This window comes from Symphodus melops, assembly GCF_947650265.1.
Source record: "Symphodus melops genome assembly, chromosome: 16".
NCBI classification, from domain to species: Eukaryota; Metazoa; Chordata; class Actinopteri; order Labriformes; family Labridae; genus Symphodus; species Symphodus melops.
The window spans coordinates 2399730-2424880 of NC_136706.1; the positions used below are offsets into that span (position 1 = coordinate 2399730).

The following is a 25151-nucleotide window of genomic DNA, read 5'->3' on the forward strand; positions in this document are numbered from 1 at the left end:
ACACAAATAACAGCAGAAGATTAAGAGTTGTTTTGGTTAGTTTGTCGCTTCATGAAGTGATGAAGAGGTCATCAAACAGCATGACATGGTTTTTACTGTCTGTGAATTTTTAGAAGACGAGGTGTTGATGATGATTTCTCTTTCACCAGATCAAAGAGTGGGCACCGACGGTCGGGAAAGCCAAGAAAACCAAATCTGATGATAAGTTCTACTCGGACGACGAAGAGGAGAAAGACGAGGAAGGATCGGAGAGAAGCAGCGGGAGTGAGGACAGCAGCAGCAGCAGCAGCAGCAGCAGTGAAGGTTTGTTATGCTAACAACCAAATCTTTTCACTGTTGGGTGATGATTTATTAAAGGTTGCATATCAGGAGTTCAACCAATCAGGCTTCAGTTGGCTTCCATCCTTTGTTTGTGCTCAGAGTCGGGCAGCGAGAGCGAGGACGAAAGCAGCGAGGAGTCGGATAAGACCTCCAGTGATTCTGGACAGAGCTCGAGTGGATCGGAAAAGAGCTCCAGCGCGTCGGATTCAGAACAGAAGAAGAAGATCAAGAAGAAGATCAAGAAGGCACCACAGAAGAAGAGCAAGCCCCCTGCTGCTGACAGGTACAGTGACCTGTGTGTGTGTGTGTGTCACGCTCGGTTCATGAGGCAGGTGTGTGTGTGTTTGGGAGAAGCTGCAGATTCATTCAATAAGCTCAAAGACCCATCTGTTGGCTTCTTCAGCTGTTCTGATCCTCTTCATGACGACCGAGGTTATCAGAGGAAACGGAGCAACAGAAGGGAAAAAGTACACGTTTAATAAACACGAAGAAAAAACCAAGATATGCATCCGTCCAGGAGTTCAGAGTCACATGACTCACTGTCGGTCGACGATAGTTAGCTTATCAGCACCTTGACGTGAGATCCTCTGAAGGTGTATTCACACCGACCTTGTTTCCTTCTCTTGAATCAAACTCGAACCCTGGTGCAGATGTTTTGGGCAGGTGTGAAAACAAACCATCGATCTCGGTTCGCTTCCAGTCGAACCCTGGTACGGTTCTTTTGAGATGAGAAAGTGACCGGACTCGATGTCCAGCTCCGTCTTCTGCACTAAAGGCTAACTGTTAGCATGCCGAGCTCTCCATCGCTGCGTTCTTCCTCGTTAAAGATCATCAAACCGACGTTGTTTCAAAACCCTCTCCAAACGTTGATGACTGTATGAACCGAATCAGCAGCAGGACGACGAGCGCGTCACTCAGTACCTCCATGATTGTTGACTTTCCGCCCCAGACCTTTTTTTCCGTCCAATGATTGTTCTTGGATCTTTGCGCACACGTGGTTTTGTTTACAAATTCTGGGCCTCTTGGGAAAAGTGCAACGTGAAAACAAAGCGTATCAAACAGAAAACAAGGAACATTGTTTTATTGTCCTGACCAAAGAAAGCAAAGAGCTCTGCCTGAGTGAGGTCACCATGACTGTACTGTAAACACACCTTCTCTGTCTCTCTGACACACTCACACACGCTGGCTGAGCTGCTGGAATATCGTTAGTGCGAGTCCCATTAACAATCTAATCAAGGAGAATTTTCCTCCTGTAGCGTAACCCACATTTACATGGCTAATGGATAATGACTTTTGATTGGTCATTTAGCAGCCTGGTGTTACCAATGAATGAGATTTGAGTCATTACTACTGAATATGCTCACACACACACACACACACACACACACACACTCCTCTAACACACCGGCACATTTAGTTTCTTATGCACTCTACTTCATTGGCTCACACACACACACACACACACACACACACAGAACGTACCTGAGTTGTGTGTGTGACAGGCCGCCTGCTGACCCTGTTCTCTCCATTAGAGAGAATAATTAGAGCAACTCACCCCAGTGCTCAAACACACACAAACAGGCACACACACACACACACTCACACACACACAGTAATTAGAGCAGCTCACCCCAGTGCTTCCACAACAAACACAGCATAATGCCCTCATTATGGCCCAGTCATTTCAGGCAGGGCCTAATCAGGCCCACAGTGATTTATATCACTTTTTCCTGTTCGCAGCAAATGAAATCTGTAGGCCAAATTAATACTGGCTTTTCATCATCGCCCAAGTTAAAAAGCCAGTTACCGTCACAATTCCCCTCATTAATTTAACAGCGTAAAATCCCAGGCAGGCGGAGTAAACACTCATTATCAGGACAAATTGAAGAGGGACAGAGCGAGTGGAGGAGAGAGGGGAAAGATGGGAGAAATCTCGTTTTGACTGAATGCAACGTTGAATTAATCTACAAACACTGAAAACAGATTGATTGGCGTTGCTTTGACCGGGCCGGGCCGAGCCGAAGCGTTCACTTCATATGAAACATGAGAAAGTGCTTCCTTCTCTTTGACTGGTGGTAAATGTAAAGATTTATTTTGTGAGACTTTTTGTGCCTTTCATTGTAGAGCGAGGAGAGTCTAGAACGGATCAATGGAAAATGTAAAAACATAAAAAAATAACAGCTGTGCAGCTCTTCCATGACTTACAGAAATAATCCGACATCTTGTTGTTGGTCTGTTCGATGACTCCTCTGAGAGGCTTTAGAGCTCTTTACGTCTGATGATGTATAATATGTGAGACTTGTGCTGGAAGCTTCTCCCAGCCCGCTGTTTTTTGTCTTTCAGTGACTCCGATGAAAACGGGAACGGACCCGTGGCCCAGGCCAGCAGCTCGTCCGCTGAAGCTTCGTCCAGCTCAGAGTCGGACTCTGAAGACGACTCGGACTCGGACTCTGCCCCGCCTCAGAAGAAGAAGAGTGATGCCAAGTCCAAACCCAAGGTAGCAACTTCAGCCCTGTTACCGGCCCCTTTATTAAACTATTGTTGATGCATATTTTTATATTTTTATCTCATTTAATTTGGCAGTGTGATTTTTCTTCTCTCTCCTTTTCAGATGTGTAAATTACATTTTATATAGAAAGTAACTTAGAGCTCGTTTTGTATGATCCCATTCGTTATTTTTCCTCGATAGCCTCGCCCTGTACGCAGGTCGTTGTGCTCATCGCCGTGTTTGTGGGTTCAAATCCAACCTCAACCCTTTGCTGCGTGTCGTTCCTCGTCTCTCCTCCCGACACTTCCTGTCTCTCCTCAGACACTTCCTGTCTCTCCTCAGACACTTCCTGTCTCTCCTCAGACACTTCCTGTCTCTCCTCAGACATTTGACACCAAAAAATAAAACTTTAAGAATGACTTTTAATGGAATCTTTATTTAACTAGGACAGAAAACTCATTGAGACAAGCAGCAACACAATAATAAGGAATCACAGAGGAAGGACGAGTATAAACATGAGATTCACCCACAGAGAGGTTTCTGATTCAGCTCCTCTCTTATCAACACGATTTCTTTGCTTTAGTTCTCCTCACCTTCTCCCTGTTACACTCTCTCCTTCTCTGCACTATGAAATTCTCATTTCATACAGTTTGTCATTTGGACATGGCCTATGAATTATGCATCTTCCTCTAATGCAGTTTTCCATTTACTAACACGCTCTCCGTCTCCGTTACAAACGCCTGCAGATTTCATCAGATCCGTTTTGTTTTCACTCTCATTCCTCACTCCGTCCTGTTGTCTTGTTTTACTCCTCCCTGTCTGCTCCGCCTGGACGAGTGTGATGCTGCAGGAAACGGGACGTGAGAGCTCGTATGTTCTGGTGTGGTTTTATTCAGCCTCATGACGTGCTGCAAGCTGGTGTTGTAATTTAAACAAGTGAACGCCTGACGAGACGAACTCTGCAGCACAATGGCCCGGGCCGGCTGTGGCTCATTCGTCTCTCCATCTCCTGCAGCGACATGTCCGACGTGTCCTTTCATGAGTTACTGCAGATGGTCACGTTACAGAGAGACCTCTACCATCAGAGTGTGAATGTGTAGGCGTGACCTGCGGTGAAAAAGCTCTTTGTATTAGTCAGAAGTGTAGAAGACACAAGCTCACCATGTATCAGCTGTGGAGCCGACAGCGTGCACGAATCCTCTTTAGATGATATTTTCCAAAACGCTGCATATAAATGCAATGTGTCAATTCTAAGATATGATCATCCTTCATTCATCTCACAAACAGAGACATGTACAGTGTCAGAAATCAGAAGAAAAATCACACAGGGCAAAAATGAAATTAGATAAAAATGTAAAAAAAAAAAAAAAAAAAAATGCATCAAAAACATTTTAGAAAAAAAAAAAAAAAAGAGCCAGTTAGAGGGCTACAGTTGTCATAGTATAAACACTATCATACACACAGTGCATATAAGGACGGATGTTTTTGCACAAGTGCTCCCTCACATTTTTTACTGCAGTGCAAAATTAAATCAAATCAGGACGCGAAGACATCTGCAGGCAAACTGAAACATTTGAACACTTTTCAGCTCCTGTTTCCTTTTTTCTGCCCGTCATGTGTCCTCACGTCATGTGTCCTCACGTCATGTGTCTGCTCGTCTTCACAGGTGGAAGTGAAGTCAAAGAAGGAAGTTTCTTTACTGGATCTGGATGACTGTAAGTTTTCCCCGTCTCCTTGAAATCTCCCGATCTTACCTTCACACAGCTCATTCTGTTCGAGCTCGTCGTTCCTTTTACAGATCGCAAATTCTCCTCACACAAACCCACCTTTGAACACCATTACTCTCCAAAAACACCTCAGCTAATGTTTTCTACCTGCCAAACTCCAGACTGAGAAAGTTAGAAACAGCTAGAAAAGAAAGTCGAGTGATTACGACGTTTCTCTGCAGCTAAAAAAAAAAAGCAAATAAAGGTAAACGAATGGTTTGTCAGGAGGCCAGAACGCAGCTCCAGCTCAGCTACAAACCTAAAACAATGTAATTTATACCACAGGCTCCACATGAACAATGTAAGAGACATGTTTCCAATTCAGCCCTGAGACCACAAATGTTAAAAGTCTTTCTATTGCTCCTTTAATCTCACTTATCTGAAGGTAACTGAGAAACACTTGAGAGTGAAACTGACCACAGTTTCTTTTAGTTTTTCTTCTTTAAGTTTTACTGTTGGGCTTTTGTGCCTTTTAATGGTGGAGATCGGACGGTGGATAGAGTCAGTAAGCAGGGAGAGAGGAGAGAAGAATCAGGCCACAGGTCGTCTTTGAACCCGAGCCGCTCGCTTGTAGGACTCTGAATACAGACATTTACATGTATGAGGAATTTGTCAAAAAAAATTTTTTTAATTAAAATATTTTTAAAAAGTACTTAAAAAAAATAGAAACAGGAGCGTACACAAAGCCAGAGGCGTTGAAACATGGGGACTGAAACCCCAAAGTTTCATCTCATCTGCTGTTGTGTGTTTGAAACTAAACATCGAGCTGACTGGATTTACTGGATGTGAGTTTGCCAGAATCACTGGTTCTTATTGGCCTTTAAACAGCTCAACCAGTTCATATATGTTTTCTGATCATTTGTCTTTGTGTCGTTTCATACAGAAAAGAAGTGATGCTGTCATGTTTGTTTGTTTAAGCAGAGAACGAGAGAGAGAGTTAACGTGACTTTGCAAATTCCCCTCGAACATTTTTGGATCCAAACGACGACAAACACCAGAGACGGCGTCGCTCGCTGAGAGTCCGCTCTGTGCCTCCGTGTCCTGATGTGCTGATCTGTTCTCCTCTTTCAGTTTCTCCTGCACCCACGAACGCTCCCAAGTCTTCAGTCATCTCTACCAGCCTGCTGTCAGACCTGGAGGGCCTCTCTCTCTCCAGCGTCTCCTCCACCATGCAGGTCAGTTTGTGTGTGTGTGTTTGCATTAGAAGCACACACAGGGTGACATTTCCTCGGCGCTGCGAGTCGATTGTTCCTGTGTGTCTGACACTGACAGAACAGAGCAGCAGCAGCAGCGTATGAGCAGCTGAAATGAGCCTCTCTCCCTGGTGGAACATTTCTGCCTCAGACGCTCAACTCTTGACCTTTTTCTGCCGTCTTATATTTATAGCCAGTCAGGACGATTCCAGCGCTCTGCCTGTTTCCTCTACCTCTTATAGTCTGTCTCTCTCAGCCGCGCTGTCTTTGGCTCTTCCACACCCTTGAACTCTATTTCTGCGTCTCGTCTCGGAGTCCACTCGCTCATCTTCTCTCTCTCTCTCTCTCTCTCTCTCTCTCTCTCTCTCTCTCTCTCTCTCTCTCTCTCTCTCTCTCTCTTATCTCCCTCCTCCTCTCTGTCACCTTCCATCTCTCTCTGTCAGATGTTGGTTCCCTGGTGTCTCTGCGCTGTGTATATCTGATGGTTGACCTTTCAGAGTGTGACGGCTCCTTTCTCTCCTCAGCGTGTGTGTGTGTGTGTGTGTGTGTGTGTGTGTGTGTGTGTGTTTTGTCCTCCTCAGGGAGGAACATGTCCAGACTGTGTCTCTGTGCTGTTGCTGTGTTTATTAGAGGAGGGATATGTGAGATAACTCTGCGTGTGTCTCATTCACACAGACTTATTCATCCACTTTAACCTCGGAGCTGCTATAAATGAGTGTTGTCACGATACCACAACGTTGACTTCAACATGAAGTTCATTACCTGCGTACTCGAGGCTGATAGGTCACATTTTGGAATTCGCTTTTTAAAAGTGTAAAAAGCAGTTCAGCTCATCAGAGTGAAAACCGAAGAACACAAACAGAACGTGTCAGTTTGATAATGAGCTCACTGTTTAACTGAGTAAACAGATCACAGGGAATGATGTCACTGTTACTGTACATCCGTCTGAACAGCCTCAAAAACATCCCACTTCCTTGTGCAGCATGAAGCTCTGCAGCGCCTTACTGCCCGCCTGTCACTCAGCATGATTGACAGCTGCTCTCAGGCCAGCGTTTATGCAGTCCTGTTAGTCGCTCTCCTCCTCCTCCTCCTCCTCAGGTGAAGGCCGTGCAGTAATAGCGAATAGAAATGCAGATTAGAACAGGGAACTTTTTGCACATCAACATCTGATTTAGAGTCAATTCTATGCATAATACATGATGGGCATCGGGATTCATAGACAAGGGTAAATAACCTCACCTTTATTCACACACGCCCCTCCCTCTGCACGCACACACACACACACACACACACACACACACACACACACACACTGGCCCCAGTGTCATTTCTATTTCTCAGCAATCTGCCCACAGAGGCAGCGAGTCTGTCTCAGCTGAGCGCTCGGGCCCTTTTAGAGAATTACTGCATGGTTATCAAAGGCATTTAGATTAACCCCGGTCACTGTCTTTGACCCACCTCCTCTCCTGTCTCCTCATCCTCCTCCTCACTTTCTGCATGCTACCGCTCCCTCTAATAACATTTTGACATTAGGATCTCTCACAAATGCTTCTTAAATCCCCCCGCAGCCCTCCCCGGCCCTCGTCCGACCGCTGTCCGTGTGCGCGGCGGGGTGGAGGAGGCTGATAACTTTTCATTCATAATTAGCAGCCAGCGAATGGGACTGCATCGGGGGGAAATTGAACTGTCAGCGGCGGGGCGCGGGGCATTTGACCCCATCACGCCCGGAGGGGGCCATCATAATTTGTTCATTTGGTGTCCATCAGGCGGGCGCCGGCTCTGCCCCTCCTCTTTCCCCCGTCTCCCGCCTCACCCCTCCGACCTCCCCGCGGCGGGCGCTCTGGGTTCACGTCTAATTATGAATCAGCAGAAAGACCCCGAGCGTCACGAATACAGCAGCCGCTGCCCTGCAAACCTCCCGCTGCCACTCAAACTGCAGAGATTGCCTCTTAAATAGGAATAAATGCCCACACAGAACGAGCGGCGGCGGCGCCACAGACAGTCGGGGAAACGTTTTTTTAATGCAGCTGTTGGGGAATTTCATTTGCTACTACACCAACAACCAAGACTTCCTCTCGTCACATTACGTGGATTTAAACTCTAAGTCCACGTTGTTCTTGATCTTTATTACTAATTGCTGCAGGAGGAAAACACAAGAGGCCCCCTTACAAGTCTGTAGAAAACCCACGAAGAAGAGCTCTGCGGTCACAAAGAGTTTATCACACAACTTCCTGTTTCCTTCTTCTGTTTGGGACTCGTTATGTTCAGACTGCCTCTCCAAATCATTGTTAAAGAAAACACTGCTGTTATGTCTTAGATTGCGACTTCTAAAAAAGACCTCCTGCAGTACCTCTAATCCCCACTAGGGTTTCGACTGAGCCTGTTTGAGACGCACTGGGCAAGACAATTAATGAACTAATAAGGAAATAATCAGCAAATTAACCGATAAATGAAACTGATCATTAGCCTCAGCGCTCCATCCTTTAAATGCTCGTGCGTACACACACGGTGTTCGCACGTTTATGAACAATACTTGCAAAGATGAAGGACAAAGCAGTTCCTGAATAACCCTCCTTTGTTAATGCTAATGTCCTTAAATGAAAAATTTCCAAATTAATTATTTTAGAAAATCTAATTTACGGACAAATTGGCATAAATGGAGTAACCTCTGTCTCCTCGTGTGTTTGAAAGACGTCTCCGACATTACAGTATCGTTGAAGATGGCTGTAGTAACATTTGTTTAATTCAATTTGCAGTCAAGGTCTTTTTCATGTCCCTCGATTAATCGTCATCCTCTGACTGAGGGGCCCAATTAGGCCCTAAAGTCAAACACATGTCCCTTACCTTAATCCTCACGACTCCTGTGGAGCAGAGTGAAATCCTGCTGTCTGAAAACACAAATGGATTTTCAATATACGCTCATACATCTCCGAGCTCCCCACTCCACTTTCTTCTAAATTGTCCCCTTTCTTTTCTGCACGCGGTAACAACACCCCCCCCCCCCCCCCCACCCCCCCATCCTCGTTTTTTTTTTTTTTTTTTTTTTAACATGTCAGCTGGATTTTCAGGTCATTTGCCAGAGAGGATGCTGGGAGCGTGGCGTCCGGGTGCTCTGAAGGTGACTGCTGCCTGTGTCATCCATCACCGGAGCTTCCTTTAAGTTGATGCATAATAGAGCCTCTCAATCAACTTCCTCCCTCAGTGTCACCTCCCTCCTGCATGTCCAGGGCGGAGAACGCGAGCCAAAGCCACGCTGAAGGAAAAAAAAAAAAAAAAAAAAAAGGCGAACTGACAAGAGAAGTCAAGGTTACATCCCTCTTCTTGTCTTATTTACACTTGAGGTGTTATGGGCTTGTGCTGCGTAACATGACAACAACGGATGGACGAGTGGCGGCGCTTGTGTGGGCACTGGTGTCAGGCGTTAACTGTCCGCTGTGTCAAATTGGTGATAATAAGTGGTTTGAAGCCCGTGTCCTGTCTCTGTTCCTCGCTCTCCAGGCGACAGACGGGACCTTGAAGCAGGATGCGTCTGTCACCGAGGTAAATCTCTGTTGTGATGGGGTGGCAAACATTATGGCCGAGCTTTATCGACACCGACTGCTCTGACACATCCAAAAGTGGCCCGATAAATTTGCAGGCTGGCGACGGCGGCGGCGGCGGCGTGACGGGCGCCTGTGAGGGCGCGGCGGCGTTACGGCACAGCGACAAATGTTTGTTTGACCTCCTCCGCAGGCGCTCGGGCGGTCCAAGCACGAGAGAGACCGCCGTTCTGTCAAGGGGGCTGAAAGATGGAGTTGTGATCAGAAGGTTTATCCTGTGTCAGGTTATTGTCCTGGAATATTTTATACGAGAGCCGACGGTGACAAAACCCAAAGTCCAAAATATGCTCGCCCTGTTTTTACTGACAAAATCAATTTAATGTGCTTGAAATCCAGCTGTGTATTTAAAGAGATATTATCATTAGACATATTATCGACCTTTTTCTCCCCGTGTGCTCTAAATGAAACATCTGTGTTTCTGTACTTTGGTCCAAATATAACATGAATGAAGCAGCAGAGGAGGTTTGTGAGCCTGTAGAAACCAGCTCTCTCAGAACGCTCTGTTTTGGTGTGTGTGTCTCTTTAAATGTAATAAGCCCCGCCCCCTGAGGTTTCCTGGTAGATATCTCTCCTCTGTAGAGCGAATTAAAAATGACAGCCCTGCACAAAAGTGTTGCTCTAAGCTGGAGGTGGAGTCCATGGGTGGAGGTACCAGGGGAGGGGATCTTCGTACCAGAATCCAACTTGTGATGTCACAAGCTGAGAACATTCGAAACGGAGCGTTTTCCTCTGTGTGTTAAGATTTATTCAGACCACTAAACAAACGACTGGATGGATTTCATATTCGGCTGCTTCGATATGGGGACAGTTAATCCCTCCCACTCTCGGCTGTCAACACGTTTGAACTCATCTCCGGCGCTCTTGTTGTTTGTCAAACGCATCCTTCATCCTTCACCCTTCGATGTCGCGAGACAAGTCGGAGAGCGCCTCGTTAACGTTTTCCAGAACACGCCAACAACACAATGCACGGTGACACCACGCGACACTCTGGGCTGTACCATCATGTCTCCGCCGTGTTTCCTCCCATCACATTATCAGACATTTCTAATTGGCTTAATTATCTCCCTGGGTCTGTTTGTCTTTATTTTTACATGCTCTTCACAAGAACCATTCTGCCTCTCGTCTTTGTATGAAGTCAGATTTACATTTTTGTAAGAGTTTTTTTTTCCTGGAGAAACATGTGAGGGCTGCTCCCTCGTCAGTGAAGGTGCTAAGTGATTCAGAGGGAGTGAAGAGGCTGCATTTATCCTCATGGGTCATTAGTGTTGTCAATATGACTGACAGACGACATTTGACTTTTACAAAGTCTAAAGAAAAACACTTCTCTAAGAACTCTTTTTTTTTTTTTTTTTTTTTTTAAAGCTGTGTTGATATCTGCTGCAGAGATGTTCCTGAAGTATTATTATTATTTTACAGTCTTTATGTTAATGGTCTTATTTATAACACCTCATGGCTAAATGTTTTTTTTTTGGAAACAAATCCATTTCAGTTTAAATATCGCTGAATAACAACAAAAAGAACAACTCCGTTAAGATGACAATGTGAGACAACATTATTGGCCTTTCTTATATGTTGTATCTGTAAAAGTATTTGAATAAATCTATTTGTCATTGAAGTGAAAAGATGCCTGAACACTAACAGAGGTTTAAAGAGGAAATGGGAAAAATAAAGTGGTGGAGAAAAAAGGCAGGAAAATAAATATGTGCAGTTGTCTCCTTTATGATGTTGCTAACTTTTAATTGTATTCGACTTTTTCATGTCAGAGAAAATGTTTTTATTGAAGACATACTCACTGTATTAGTCAATGATTTGCTGACATGACTGATACAGACAGACAGATAGAGAGACGGACCGGTGTATCAAGTCTAAGCCTCCAGCAGCATCACTAAACACCGCTCCAAGTCCACTGTGAACCAGCTCTGTAATGTTTTAAAACCTGCAGCTGGAGTCAGAGTGTGTGTCGGCCTTTCTTCCCCCCCCGTACTCGTTTTGAACCCTGACGTTTGGTCAGCCGGCTCTCTGTTGATCCCTCGTAGAAGCTCTGGGTTAAAAATATATCGCTAGCGTTAGCTATAAAAAAGCTGTAGTTGTTTGAGGTACTATAAACAATGACAGAAAACGAGGCGTCCAAAAGTCTCAAACACTTTGACGAACACTGACTGATTAGTTTTTATCTTCCTGAACGAGGTTGCAGCTAATTTTACATTCAGCTTCCCCCCTTTTATTTTCCACCTGACGTGAGAGACAGGAAGTCATCGAGTGTGAATGACATTCAACCAAGTCAGGACATGATCATTCGTAGGAGGAACCTCCTCCCCCTCCCATTTCTTTTCCATATCTCTTAAAGCTAATACAATTTCCTGCCTGTGAAAAGGTAAAAGCTTCTTTTATGAGGCCTGCGAGCGGCAGGTTTTGGCCCATGCAGGCACTTGTGTTTTCCATTCATTAGAGGTTGTTTTTATTCAGCCTGGTTCAGCGGAGCATCCAGCCCATTTCCCTCTAACTGGGCTGATTGAGGACATTTCTTAAATGGGCTCCTCTTTACCCTACAGAGTTAATGAAAGGAGGGTTGGTGGGGAGTTATCAGCCAACCCTTTGGTCCCACTCCACTCACAAGTGCTGCGTTCCTTCCTGCTGATTGGTCCCGCTGAATTGGATTTATATAGGTTTATGGAGATTCTTGTATTAATCTGTGGTCCCGCGTGGACGCGTTTGAGCGGTAATGTACGAGGCGTCCCTGGATGTCGTGTTGTCGCACAAAGCTTTATGCTCGCATGGACTGTTCCTCTCATCTGTCTTCTCCGCCTCTGCTCTCAGGCTTTTGTTCCCGGCACTGCTTTGTGTTTTTCTAGCTCAATCAAGTCCACGCTGCAGTTTATTTCTCTGATAATCCCCAAAAAAATAAAATTATATGTACAAAACAAGCATTAAAAATCAGGTTTATTTCTCCTCTTGTCCTTCTTTGTCCTTCCAGCTCACCACTCCGTCTTTCTGCCCCGTGAAGACCTACGAGCTGCTTCATCACATGACGGGAAAAGGCCTGTCAGCCAAGTACCATTTCCCCAGACAGCCCTGTTTGTACGAGCCCAGCATGGTGTCTGTGCAGGTCATACTGACCAACGGCTCGGACCACTGCCTGGAGGAGATTCACATAGGAGAGCGAAGTCCGGGCAGCCTCAGTATCCACTGCTTCAACACCATCGGTGAGTCAAATCCTCCCACTGAAGCCGTTCTCACATTTACATTACACTCTGCTCCACATGTTGTCCAGAGCACATGTGCTCCTCAAAGCAGTCAGAGTGTGTGGGTGCAAATATCAGGAGTTTTTCAGGAGATATCTGGAGGCCTAAACTTCTCCATGGATAAATTCACCGAGTATATCCAAAATGTCCCGTCCATTTTTGACAAAAATACGACCAACAGGGAAAACCCTTCCTCGGCTGTTCCTGGAACATTTAATGTGAAATATAAATAACTATCCCAATGATGGGTTGAATAATATAAATGTCCCTAAAGCTGAATCTATCAACAGACTGGATAATATTAACGCATCATATCACAGCCGTGGTTCTGATCTAACAGACAACACTGAGACTCTGTGCAGGCTGAAAGATAGACCATTTAATGATCAGTGTGGAGCCATTATATACAGTTCAACAGGTGCCATAAATTCCTTCCCACTTTGGATATTTCTATACATGGTCTGGAGAATCACATCACCTTTACTCTTTCAATGTCAAACCTCTATTGACACCTGAAGAGAACATGTGGTTTAATGATAGTTTAATTACTAGTGTAATGTCACCCTGCTGATATTACATCTTGCAGATTTAGAAAGCAGTCACAGAAAATGTTCAGCGCGTCGACCTCTGCGACGTCGAACACATTTCTTCCAATCTGTGCGGCGGCTTTGTGCTGCCTCTGCAGCTCTCCCTTTAATAGTTTTGTTTTCTCCCACAGATATCAGATGATCATTATGTCTGAAACCTTTAAGCCTGCTCGCCATCAGTCCAGTCGATCGCCCCGTCTCCTTCTCCCCCGACATGAAAACAGCCCATATGAGTCCAGCTAATCCCCGTTCATTAGTATCCATCAGACCATCTCCATATTCCTTCTCCTGTGGTCGCTTTAGCACGAGGCGGAGAGCGCCGCCTTCCCAAGATTTTCTTGGTCGTGCACGCGGCGCACACACTCGCATACATTCACAGAGGCGGCGTGTGCGTCCGAGCATGTTGAAGCTGTCAATTGCAGGGGATTGATCGGGCATTGAAGGAACTGAAGCAGCCAAACAGTGGGTAATATGGATCGATGGAGCCCGGCCACGGTGAGCCGGTTTGGAGAAGCTGCAGAGGATGAAAACAGACAAAGCTTTCTGGACTTCTGTTTTTGTTTATTTGTTTTTTTATTTGTGCTTTTTAAGAGATAACACAAAACAGGAGTGTGTTACCAAACCACTCAGTTAATGTTAGCGCTCATCAACGTGAGAAAAGTTTGTAATGAAGAACCACTCAAGATGTTTAAGGGGGTTTAAGTTATTCCCCAGAGAAAAGTTTCAACATTTGAGATTTCCTTTATTTTTTTTCTTGCTGAGAATAAATTTAAAAAAACAAACAAACAAAAACGCTTTGTGCACACGGGGCCTTTCTGGTGTCTGTGTTTAGATTTGATGATGACGCCATGTAACTAAGCTCAGCCGTCATCACGTCTTTGTACATTGATATTGACTCTGCGACTGTTGTCCCAGTCTCGCACACACACACACACACACACACACACACACACACACACACACACACACACACACACACACACACACACACACACACACAGCTCGGATCGGCTGGAGATGATGGCTCTGTTTTTGGAGGTTTTCCTCTGGAGTCTCTTCTCCTGTCTGTGAAAAGAGTTATACTGTAAAACCTGCTCACGGCTCCATGGAGAGAGACGCACAGGAGGACGTCTGTCTGTGCTCCTCTCATCCTTAAACAACCCCCCCCTCCCCCCCACGCCCCCCTTCTCTTCCACTTCAGCATTTTCTGACTTGACTTCCCTCCCTGTCTTGCTCTTGTTGCTCCCTCACCCCGTCTCTCTCGAGATGCTGATGTCCTCTTTGACAAGCCTTTTGTTTTGGAAGTATGCTAGTCCTTCATCTGTTTTTTTTTCTCTTTCCCCGAGGCTAGAGGTGTGTGTGTGTGTGTGTGTGTGTGTGTGTGTGTGTGTGTGTGTGTGTGTGTGTGTGTGTGTGTGTGTGTGTGTGTGTGTGTGTGTGTGTGTGTGTGTGTGTGTGTGTGTGTGTGTGTGTGTGTGTGTGTGTGTGTGTGTGTGTGTGTGTGTGTGTGTGTGTGTGTGTGTGTGTGTGTGTGTGTGTGTGTGTGGAGGGATGAGATTGAAGGATAGATTTCTCACACACGGTGGCCTTGCTTTGCCAAGTAGAAAACACAAGTGGTGTGGATGCCTGTCTGTTCCACTCTGCTGCCCCCCTCCCCTCCTCTCTTCTCCCTTTGCTCCATCCTTCCTCACGCTGCTCACTGTGCCCTTGTCACTCACTTTTCCTCTCCCCCCCCCCCCCCCCTCTCTCTCACAGAGCGGCTGGAGCAAGAGGCCTCGGTGACGGTTTCCATGGGTATTGACTTCAACGACTCCACGCAAGCAGCCAACTTCCAGTTGTGGTAAGAGAAGCTGACACGCACTCACATCGAGTCAGCCGTCTTTTTATTTCTTTGCTGGGACATCTTTTTCTCCACGTGCATCCTCACACCTGCTTCTTCCTCTTCCCTTATTTTCTTCCTCTTTTTTTCCCCTTCTTCTCATTTGCTCTTTGTTAATCCTCCTTTTTCCTGCCCGGCTCTCTGTAGCGGCGCTCCCAGGTGAGACATCAGCCAGGATTGATCCCTGCTTCCCTCAGATAACAATTATTCCTCCAGTAATCAGCCCCCGGCCCAAATCAGCCCGCTTCAACGCCATTGGTTCAATACCCTGATCAGAAAATCTGTTCAGGATGGGGGAATCAATGGGGGCCTAAAATGCCATTCACTGAGCGCAGTTTCCAAGGCGATCAGAAGAGGAACGTTTCGTACACGAAGTGCACAAACACAAACATGGGCCCGGAGTCTGGGACTGAAGGTGTTCCTGATCACAGCTGTAGAGTCCTGATGACTTCTTCATGTTTCCTTGTTGTGTCTTTATCCCTCAGCACGAAGGAGAACCAGTTCAGTGTGTCCATCCAGCCGGCTGTGGGAGAGCTGTTGATGCCGAGCAGCCTGAGCGAACCAGACTTCTGCAAAGAGCAGGGTGAGAGACGCGCACGCTCGGAACAGAAAAACTCAAGAAAAGTGTCTTTGACTTGTGTGTAGGAATATGCACCATTACAACAAAAGGTCACTGCAGAGATCCCACACTGAGATGTATATAACACAGTCATGACAGGTGTTTAACCAAACGACATGCAGAGAACATCACGCCGGCTGCGTCATAGAAAGCTCGTCCTCACTCCCGGCGGCTCGCTCGGGGTGAGTCTTTACAGAAGCTGTACTCGGAGTAAAGATGAAGAGTTCCTCCGTTTGCTTTCACACGTGTCGCTCAGCCGGAGTTTTGTGCGTGTGTATAAACACCACATGCTCAGTCAGGACTTTGTTTGGAGGCAGTGAGGCCGCTGGCAGATTCATTTTTAGCCCGGCCTGAAGAAACCAGAAAACATGAGAAAATAGTTCCGTCTTTATTGTTAATTTTCCAAGTCTTGAGGTTCATTTTTTGCCGTTTATTCAGACGGAGAGAGAGAGAGAGAGGAACGCTGTGAGGAAAGAAACCACTGGTCAGATTCAGACCAGGTCCGTACGCACTAACCACAGGGCCACAGGCGCCCTTGTTTCTGATCTTTTCTGGGATTTATTGACGACCAAAATAAAACCGAAAAATATCACCACACTGTTTTTTTTTTTTTTAAAGGAGATTAAATGAATAAAAGCAGTTCGAGTTCCAACCTTCTGAAACACATTTTATCAACGTGGATTGGATAAAGGTGACAGAGAGACTCGGCATGTTTAAACATCTCCTTCCCCTTGTCATGTAAATGCCTCCTGCACAAACACACACACCTGTGGAGGCTTTACACTGACGGGAGATTAGCGTGCTCTGAAGTGTCCTTAATGCTGCTTGAGCTCCTCTTCATGCTCCGTGTTCTGGAGCTCCTCTGAATCAGACACAAAGGATTGAACTTGTTTTCCTCCCGTTGCAAATTGGCTCTTTTTTCAACAGATGGAGTGGAGTGATTTCATTCTTCCAGTTCACAGGTTTTCATTATATTTGCCTTTAAGACCTCTTTTTATTCCTGCCTCACGTTTGCATATTTACCTCCTTCCTTTCTGTCGGTGTCCTGCTCATTACTGAGAGCACATAAACTGACCATTTAAAATCGATTTCCTTTATTTAAGAATCAGAAAGAAGAATCCTTTTTATTGTTCAGCTTTGATTGTTGTTGTTGAATCCATTCAGTCCTCTTATTCAGTCAGTGTTGGCGGTGACTCCGTGTACAGCAGGATCAGTAGAGACATCAGATGTCTGTGATTATGTTTAATATGAATTCAAATGTTTGAACCGATGAAGCTTCTGTTTGTGTCGGTCCTGACGTGATGCCCTAAAAAAAAAAAAAAAAAAAACATGTGCATGTTCTTCTCTCAGGTAAGCTCCTGGGCATGAACGAGACCTCTGCAACCATCACCATGGCAACAGCAAACTCCTCCAGTCAGGCCATCAACAAGCACGTCCTGTCTGCAGCCAACGTCGGGGTGGTTTCATCCAGTCAGAACAACTTCCACAGGTGAAAACGTCCACAGCTCAGCTTTTCTTCTCAATGACTCCGAACACCAAGATTTATATTTTCCTCCTGTTTCTTTAGAGTACGGAGAGTCAAGAGTGAGACTATTACTGTATTTATAGATAGTATTTCAGGTGTCATGGAGTCCACACACACACACACACACACACACACACACACACACACACACACACACACACACACACACACAGGGGAATGCCCTGAGAAGCCTGCCTGTGTAATTGGTGTACACAGAGTGTGCTAATGAGCTTCCTCCTCTGTCACGCACACCCGAACACCTGATAGATAATTACACCTCCCTCTCTCCCTCTGTTTCCTGCTCTGTCCCTCTTTCCCTTTATCCCTGCAACCCACACACACACACACACACACACACACACACACACACACCGTCGTCCTCCTCCTCCTCGTGGCCTCTGTCTCGTGCGTCTTTCGTGGCGTCGCCCCGTGTTTCTGGCTCCGCGTCTCTGCGGGGAGGTTCCTCCCGGCGGTCTGCGCTGCGTTGGGGTTTATGACGCGGCAGAGGGAAAATGGAGGAGACGGCGGATCAGTGAGGGACAGTCGGAGCAGCACAAGGGCACCGAGAGCGGAGAGAGTGAGTGGAAATCAATGTGAGCCAGTGAGAGAGGCCTGCATCCAATAAGCCTTCACTTCATTCAGAATAACCGATTCCACGCCATCAATCTGTCTCTGCTGCTGCGACGGCTGCGGAGGAAGACCCCCCCCCCTTATATCTGTGATGACCCTCCCCATTTTTAATGTTGTCTGTTGGTGTCCTCATGATGTCCAGCTTGGTCTCGGATCTGTCCTCTCAGCTCTGTGACTGCACAGCTACTCATGTCCGAAGCTTTTGTCACAGTTAGAGGTGCATCATGAGTTGATAGAGTAAATATGTGAAAATATAACTACAACATGAATCATTTCAGTCATTTTTAATGAAGGCAAATAAAGAAAAAAATGGTTGTATATTTTATGACTGTACTTTTTGGACCGTCGGTCAGTGGCTCAGTGGTGGAGTTGGTCATCCCTCACCTGGATGGTCGGGAGTTTGATCACTGTCTGTGATGAGCATGATTTTTTTTACAAATATTAATGTATCGAGGGGACAGCAGGCCGTTGCTGTTGCTAATTGGCCAAACAAGATCAAGAGCTCATAAGTCATTGCAGCTCCAGTTAGGATTTTATTCTCTTTTTGTTTTTTCATTTGTTTACGACATCTGTCGACTAATGAAGGAATCTCCTCATGTCCAGACTTCACTTCCTGTTCTCTGAGACTGACTCGATGTTCGTCACCTTTAACCTGAACCTGCTGCACCAGTAACATTACTAAGAGCTGCAGCTCGCTATTATTTCATTGGCTGATTTTTTTTAACATTCAAACTTCAGGGAGTCTAAGTGGGAAATGTCAAGAAGTCTTTAGAGATAAAAATGACTGTTCAGATTAATTTACTGCTGGAAGAGGAGAAGACACAGGTTGTTGCAGCTCTCGATTGTTTAAGGCCCCCCCCCCCCCCGATCTCCCCCAGGAGGAGTGACAGTTAAAGTTGAGTGTAGAAATAAAAGCTGGTACTCAAAGCTGCCAATGATCCAGCTCACAGAAGTCTCTCCCTGTGCTTCAGACTGGATTCATCTCGAGTCTGTCGACACAAAAAGCAACAGCCTGCCTTCTTCCAGCTGCATCCCTGCACTGCCTGCGTTTACCAGCAGGGTGCAGCACTGCTTTTCTCAAACAGGCGTGGAGCTCGAGCAGAGGAAGGGAGGGGGCGGGGAGGGGGGGAGGAGGAGACGCCACTGAAACACAATAAATTGATTGCTGGAAAGGAGGATGGCAATAAATCAAGCAGGAAAGCAAATGTAGAAAACGCTGTTCTTGTTTATGTCTAAACAGGCGGAATAGAATAAATGTGCTCTATTTTTCAGTCCGTTTGAAAGCAAATTTGATCAAATTTTGCATGCATTGCCAATCTGTCTGCTTAGAGACTAATTTTCAACAACAACAGAGGAAAAACTGAAGTGGTTGATTTATAAGCTATTCTTTCTCTTTACACTCACTCTTTGATTTAATGACATTTCTCTGAATTTAGCTTTTTTTTCCCCTGTGAAGTTGAATCCTTGTTCCTCTTTAAAACGTAATTGCCTATCATTTATAAGCTGACTAATTAAACGTCTGGTCTCGGTGTTATTGATTGCTTAAGCGTGCAGATGGCTCTACCTGCTGTAATGTTTGCATGTTTAGCTCAGTTCTCACTTTATTCTTCCTCTTCACATGTTTCCCCTTTAAACCTCACGAGGAGTGCGGCGCTGCGGTTCCTCCGTATGCTCCAGCTTTAGAGATGCAAGGAAGGTTCCTGGTTCTAATTGGGGCTAATAGCTGTGGCCATCTGCCTGGTCTGAGCCCGCTCGCAGGGTCTCGTCTGGCCTCACTGACCACTCCGCTGAAGGACACTCGTCCACTTGTCCACCTGCCCCAAAAGATGGAGTAATAATGTGGAGCAGCAGCCACCACGCTTTGGCCTCAGCTTTACTGAGATAACAACAAAGACAATCATACATGTTTATTACACACATTGCACATTAACTATAAGACATGAGAACAGCAGACAGGGTTCCCAACTTCCTGAAATGTGATTTGGAAGCTCCTCTAAGGAGTTTTCAGCTCGTTATAAAACAGACTGAATGTAATATTGTAAAGTGATGAACCTCTTTTACATTTTCAGCAGCAGGAGAGATAATTTAAACTGTTGAAAAAAGAAACAGCAGGATGAGGTTTTTCATTATTCACTATTCACGACTGTCTGCTTAAAGGAAAGATTTAGTGCTTTGTCCAGAGGGGGGCGCCAAAGTCAACACAAACTTAAAGTTTCTCACAGGAGCTTTGTATTTGTATAAAGTATCAGACATTAGCTTATCCATCTCTGACATATGAGCTGCTGTAAATGGGCTTCAGTTATTACGTAACAGGAGGGGAAACCTGTTTGCACCCTGTGTTAGCATCTTCCTCGACCTTCATCGTCAGCTAATTGTCCACTGTGGTCGTTTATGATCTGCTGCGTCAGTTTGTTTCGGGCCGTTGGTCATCCATTTTTATTATTAGAATCTCAGCTAACGCTAGTTAGCATTAGTCATTTCTGTAAGTCGGGCTGCTGTAAAACGTGATCGGCAGCACCTCCACACTCACAAGCAAAATCCTAAAATCCTAAGTCTACTGCAGGAGTTCTTACAGTTCTTACAGATTTCCCAGCATGCTTAGAGAGACTCCTAACGTTGATCCATTAATGCATGATGCCTGCAGCCTTTAAAGGCTTTAGGTTTCAGACGCTTCATGTACTTGGCTGCAGGTTCACAGGAGCATCCTCCTCTCCTCTGCGTGAGCTTGAATGTAAAGGTGAAGCCCGCTTTGTGTTCACAGTGGCAGGGTGGAGGGGGGAGGCAGATGGCACACACAGGCTCTCCACACTGAGGAGAATCACAGATAATTGGAGAGCGATGCATAGCCGCAGCCACGCCGATCGATGCCAATCCTCCCGCTCTAAGTCCAGGGGTTATGCTTTGCTTTTCATTCCATACGCTGCAATTAATCCAGTGTTTAGCCCGGTATGCGAAGAGCACAGGAGAATACCAATGACCCGTTTAAGGACCTGCTTGTCCTTTAATCTTCTTCTCCTACGACCCTTTAAAAAATGAACTGGTGTTGAGTCAGGTCTGGGCGTGAGGCCGACGGAGGCCACAATATTCAAAACATGCTCCTGTTTTCTGTGTTTGAACAAAAGCCTGCAGCAGCAGCAGCGTCTCCTGAGACGGGATGAAAGCAGCCTCAGGGTGGTGTTAACTGGCTGAGTAAATGATAGATTTATATCCTAAATCCATTAGCAAAGCCACAGGGAGCACAGAGACACCTCGGGCTGCTGTGGGGGGGGAGTGGACAGACGATTAGCGTGTTAAACATACCTGGTTCAGATTCTGGTTCTGCTTTGATCAAACATTGAAATCCTCTGTTTTTGGCAGGTTGGTTTTAAAGGTTACTTCCGTGTTTTTTCAGGCGGCTGTACAGTAGGTGTGAATGAGTTTGTTCTAACCTACCTGAGGATTATTTTACCTGTAGATAAAAGATTATTTTATTAATTCTCTTTCGTTGCATAGCCTCGAAGATCTTCTGCAGCAGCTCTTCTACAAACTAATAAGAATATCTCTCTCTTTAAATCAGAGAAATCTACACAAAGCAAGCTGATCTATTCCACATATCCTTAAATCAAGCAGCAGTTTATTTAATCTCAGTTTTTTTGTATTGATCCGAACATGTTTCAGGTCTTGTTGTTGTTTGTTGTCCATTTGAAAGTCGATGATAATATCTGTAATGGATAATGACGGAGGGAGCGTCCTGGATTCCTACGTTGGTAATGACGATGAACGCACCCTGAATAATTCCAGAAGTGAGAGGCGTGCGGGGAGGTTGGTGTTTTCTTGAATGTCCTGCGTTTCCTGCTGAAGTGGCTAATATTTTAATTAACAGTGAGGAGGACTCTCTCTCTCTCTCTCTCTCTCCTCCCTGAGAGCTCGCTGATAAACTCCCTCTCCTCTGTTGATGGTAATTTAGCAGCTCCCCTGAGACGCACCCAGACACACCAGCGCCCCGTCTTTAACGTGTGCGTGCTAATTGCTGGACGTGTCGGTCGCTCCTGCACGCCGTCGCCGCGGCTCTGTGACATCTCCAGTCCAGAGGCCGTCCTGCGGGGGCTCTTCACTGGCTTTAGTCAGGCCTAAGTGGGGCTCTTTGTGGGCTGTTTGTCAGGCCTAAGCGGGCTGCCACGGGGGGTCTTTGTCGCGGCGATGTCGTGCTAAATGGAGGCAGATGGCGGGGAGTTAACCACGTGAGGCTGAGAGATGCAGAAGGGGCTCGGTTTGGCTCCGTCGCCCCTCAAAGAGGGTCACGCTGGGTCACAGCCCCTGTCTGCCTCTTGTTAGCACTCTCAATGGGGACCATGTGTGCCCAGATTTGGCCCCCAAGTCTGCAGGGACGGTTTCCAAGGAGACGGTGGACTGTGAATTCTCCGGATGGTCCTGAGGGAGCGGGGTGGGACGGGGGCATCCAGAGGCTCCCACACCCTCATAGACACCCAGAGTCCATCAAAACGGGCTGATCTCTGTTTGACTGGCATGGGGGGCGTGTCCCAGCACTAATGGCTCTTTAGTCAGCGGGATAATAGACTGTCTGTTCCTCTGCTCGGCTTGTTTCCTGTCACATCGCCTTCCTTCTTTGTCTCACTCTCTCATTAAGAGTAATTACAAGGTGCGAGGGCTTTTCCAACAGGAGGATTTATGTTATGAGGAGGACATGTGAGAAAGTTTTACGATAAGTCTGAGGTGTGGGCTGAGGGGTCGTACTTAGATTTTCTGTTCTTTTTCACCCTTTTTTTCAATTCAAGGTTAAAAGTGAAACTAAACATGGTGGATTACATGAGGTCATGTCCTTACACAGACTCTCACTCGAAGACTCGCTGCATGAGACGCGGGCGCCTGGGAGATGTCTCACGTTTTCTCTTCTTCTCTTCCTCGCAGGTTCGCCGGGCGGACGGTCAGCAGCAGCGCTCTGGTCCTGGTGACGCTTGAGCTGAAGGAGTCGTCCAGCGCCCTCCTCACCATCAACACAGACAAAAGCGTCATGGCGTCCATGTTGCTCCGAGACCTCAAACAAGCTCTCGCCCAGGCATAGACCCCCCCCCCCCCCACACCTCCTCCTCCTCCTCCCTTCCTCCACTCGTAAAGGTAAAGGGGAGCAGCATTTACTTAAAGGTGTCACAGACTTTATTTCTGTCGTCGAGGACAAAAACACGTCACTGAAAACACTCATGTAGCGTTTCTTCTTTTTCCAATCACTGATTTTTCACATTGATTGTCCTGAGCGAGAGAAAATCACTCTGTGGACTTTTACCAAATGTTTCTCCCCCAATTTAAAACACAGAAAGGATGATAGACGTGACAAGAACGTTTAAAATGATGTGCCAAAAACTTCCCTCAGTCACATTCAACATGACACCAACGAATCATAAATTCACCTCAGTCTGTCCCCCCCGAACACAGGAAACCAGGGACAGACCTCTGTTTGATTTCAAGATATTATGCAGAGAAAAAATTATTATAATATCAGCCGTCAATCAAACACTTGAGGAAAATATTTCTAATTAAGAGGAGATTTTGGGACTGAATGCTTCCTCGTCCAGAATAACAACAGGTCAGTGAAACGCTCGTTTTATCTTATAAATATAAACTAAATGAAAACAAATAATAAACTGAATACACCTACAGCAGTTGTGTATCAGAGATACACATCATCATTTCATCTGAATCTTTGCCCCGACCTACGAGAGCTCCCGAACATAAAGATCATCGCTCCTCCCCATTTCTTCTCGTCTCTCTTCCTGCTGTAGTTTTACATTCCAGCCTTCACCCCCCCCCCCCCCCCCCCCCCCCGTCCCGTCCCGTCCTGTCCCGTCTCGTTAAGTGCCTTCTACAAGAGAAAATAATGTTGTGTAGAAAACCAAACGTATACGTTAGATTCAAATCAACAAGGTCTTTTTAGCTGTATCGCTTTATGCTGAACAATAAAAAGTGAATTTATTATAACAGATATGGTTTTCTCTTTTTACCTTCGCAGCGATGACACTTTGTCTGTTTTATTTCTCGTTGCTGTGATTTCAGGAGATTCGGCCGCACGTGGCTCAAACTGAAACGCAGTCATGATGAGGTTTAGCACTGTGTACTCGTGTTCCTCCTCTTCCACAATGTTTCCATCAAACTGATCAAACAAGCCAATCCCAGTAATCTTTGGTTGCCATCATTCCTCACTAATATGCTTCAGAAACAATAAATACAAGAATCCTGCAGGAAACTGTCGAGTGGATACTGAAATCAACAAAACCCCAACAGCTGGAAATGAGCTCACACACGTTTATTAGTGTGAAACTTTGACTGGATTATTTTCTGGGTGTTTCCATAGCAACCTTATAAGCTAGAACAAGCAGAACCACTCTACTTTTAAAGGCACAGTGTCTGTGTTCCTCCACCAGGGGGCTCTAAACAAGACGTCGAGGCTCAGCGGGGAATCATGGGAGTGAATCTCTCTGGTCTTTTTTTACTGTCGGTATACGGTGGGAACAACTGAGGGGATCGGACCGATATCAATATCGGGTCGGGACACCCCGAATGTTTACTGACGATGTATTCGACGTTTTTCATCACGGCATCGTTTACCAGCAGCTCACGCTTCCTTATGCAGCGGTCTTTGACGTAACATCTGGTGTTTCCACGGCGACAATAAACAAGGTGGGTGAGGTCATGGTGGACACATCGTTACAGTTTTAAAATGAATATATAACTGTTGGAAATATTTGAGCTCAAGTAAGAACAACGTATTATACTTTTCAAAGTCAGCCGCTGTGGATCTGTTTTAATAAACACAGTGATGCTGACTGGGATGATTTTTCCCAGTATACCAGTAAACCAAAAACCAGCAGCATGAATCTGAAGCATTTGAAGAACATAACCGGGACTTGAATGACTGTAGATTTGTTTATTAGGGAGATGCTTTAGATGGACAAAGATTGTTAGATCAATATTTGATTTGAATTTCAGATTTCAGAAGTTGAGTGAAGAGAGAGAGAGAGAGAGGCTCAGGTCTGCTGCTGGTTAAGGAAGTAAAAAGCAGGCACATATATGCGTTAGTGCTGTGTAGAGTGAAATAGTTCAGATGGACGTGATGTGTTTTAGCGTGCAGCGGGCCGGTGGCGTGCTGAGCTTTGCATCTGGCTGTCTTTTCCGGCTCATAAATAGCGTCTCTCTGAGGGCTGCGGTGAACACCTGTTAGCTCATCTGTCACAGGAGCTCCACTCGCATCCATCACCTCTCCCTCTGTACTCATTCCCTCAGCCAGCTGTTCCCATTACACACACACAC

At 45.9% G+C, this 25151-nt stretch overlaps 1 protein-coding gene across 1 annotated transcript in view; it reads left to right on the top strand.

Moving 5' to 3' along the window:
* Positions 1-23831, top strand: part of ap3b1a (adaptor related protein complex 3 subunit beta 1a) — a 39502-nt gene extending 15671 nt beyond the window's left edge. The window contains exons 16-25 of the mRNA XM_079363769.1: positions 133-303; positions 421-604; positions 2665-2818; positions 4476-4524; positions 5647-5750; positions 12342-12570; positions 14952-15036; positions 15561-15658; positions 17045-17183; positions 22758-23831. Coding sequence (XP_079219895.1) covers positions 133-303; positions 421-604; positions 2665-2818; positions 4476-4524; positions 5647-5750; positions 12342-12570; positions 14952-15036; positions 15561-15658; positions 17045-17183; positions 22758-22911 — 1367 coding nt within the window. The 3' untranslated portion in view covers positions 22912-23831. The remainder of the gene's footprint in view (positions 1-132; positions 304-420; positions 605-2664; positions 2819-4475; positions 4525-5646; positions 5751-12341; positions 12571-14951; positions 15037-15560; positions 15659-17044; positions 17184-22757) is intronic.
* The last annotated feature ends 1320 nt before the right edge of the window (positions 23832-25151 follow it).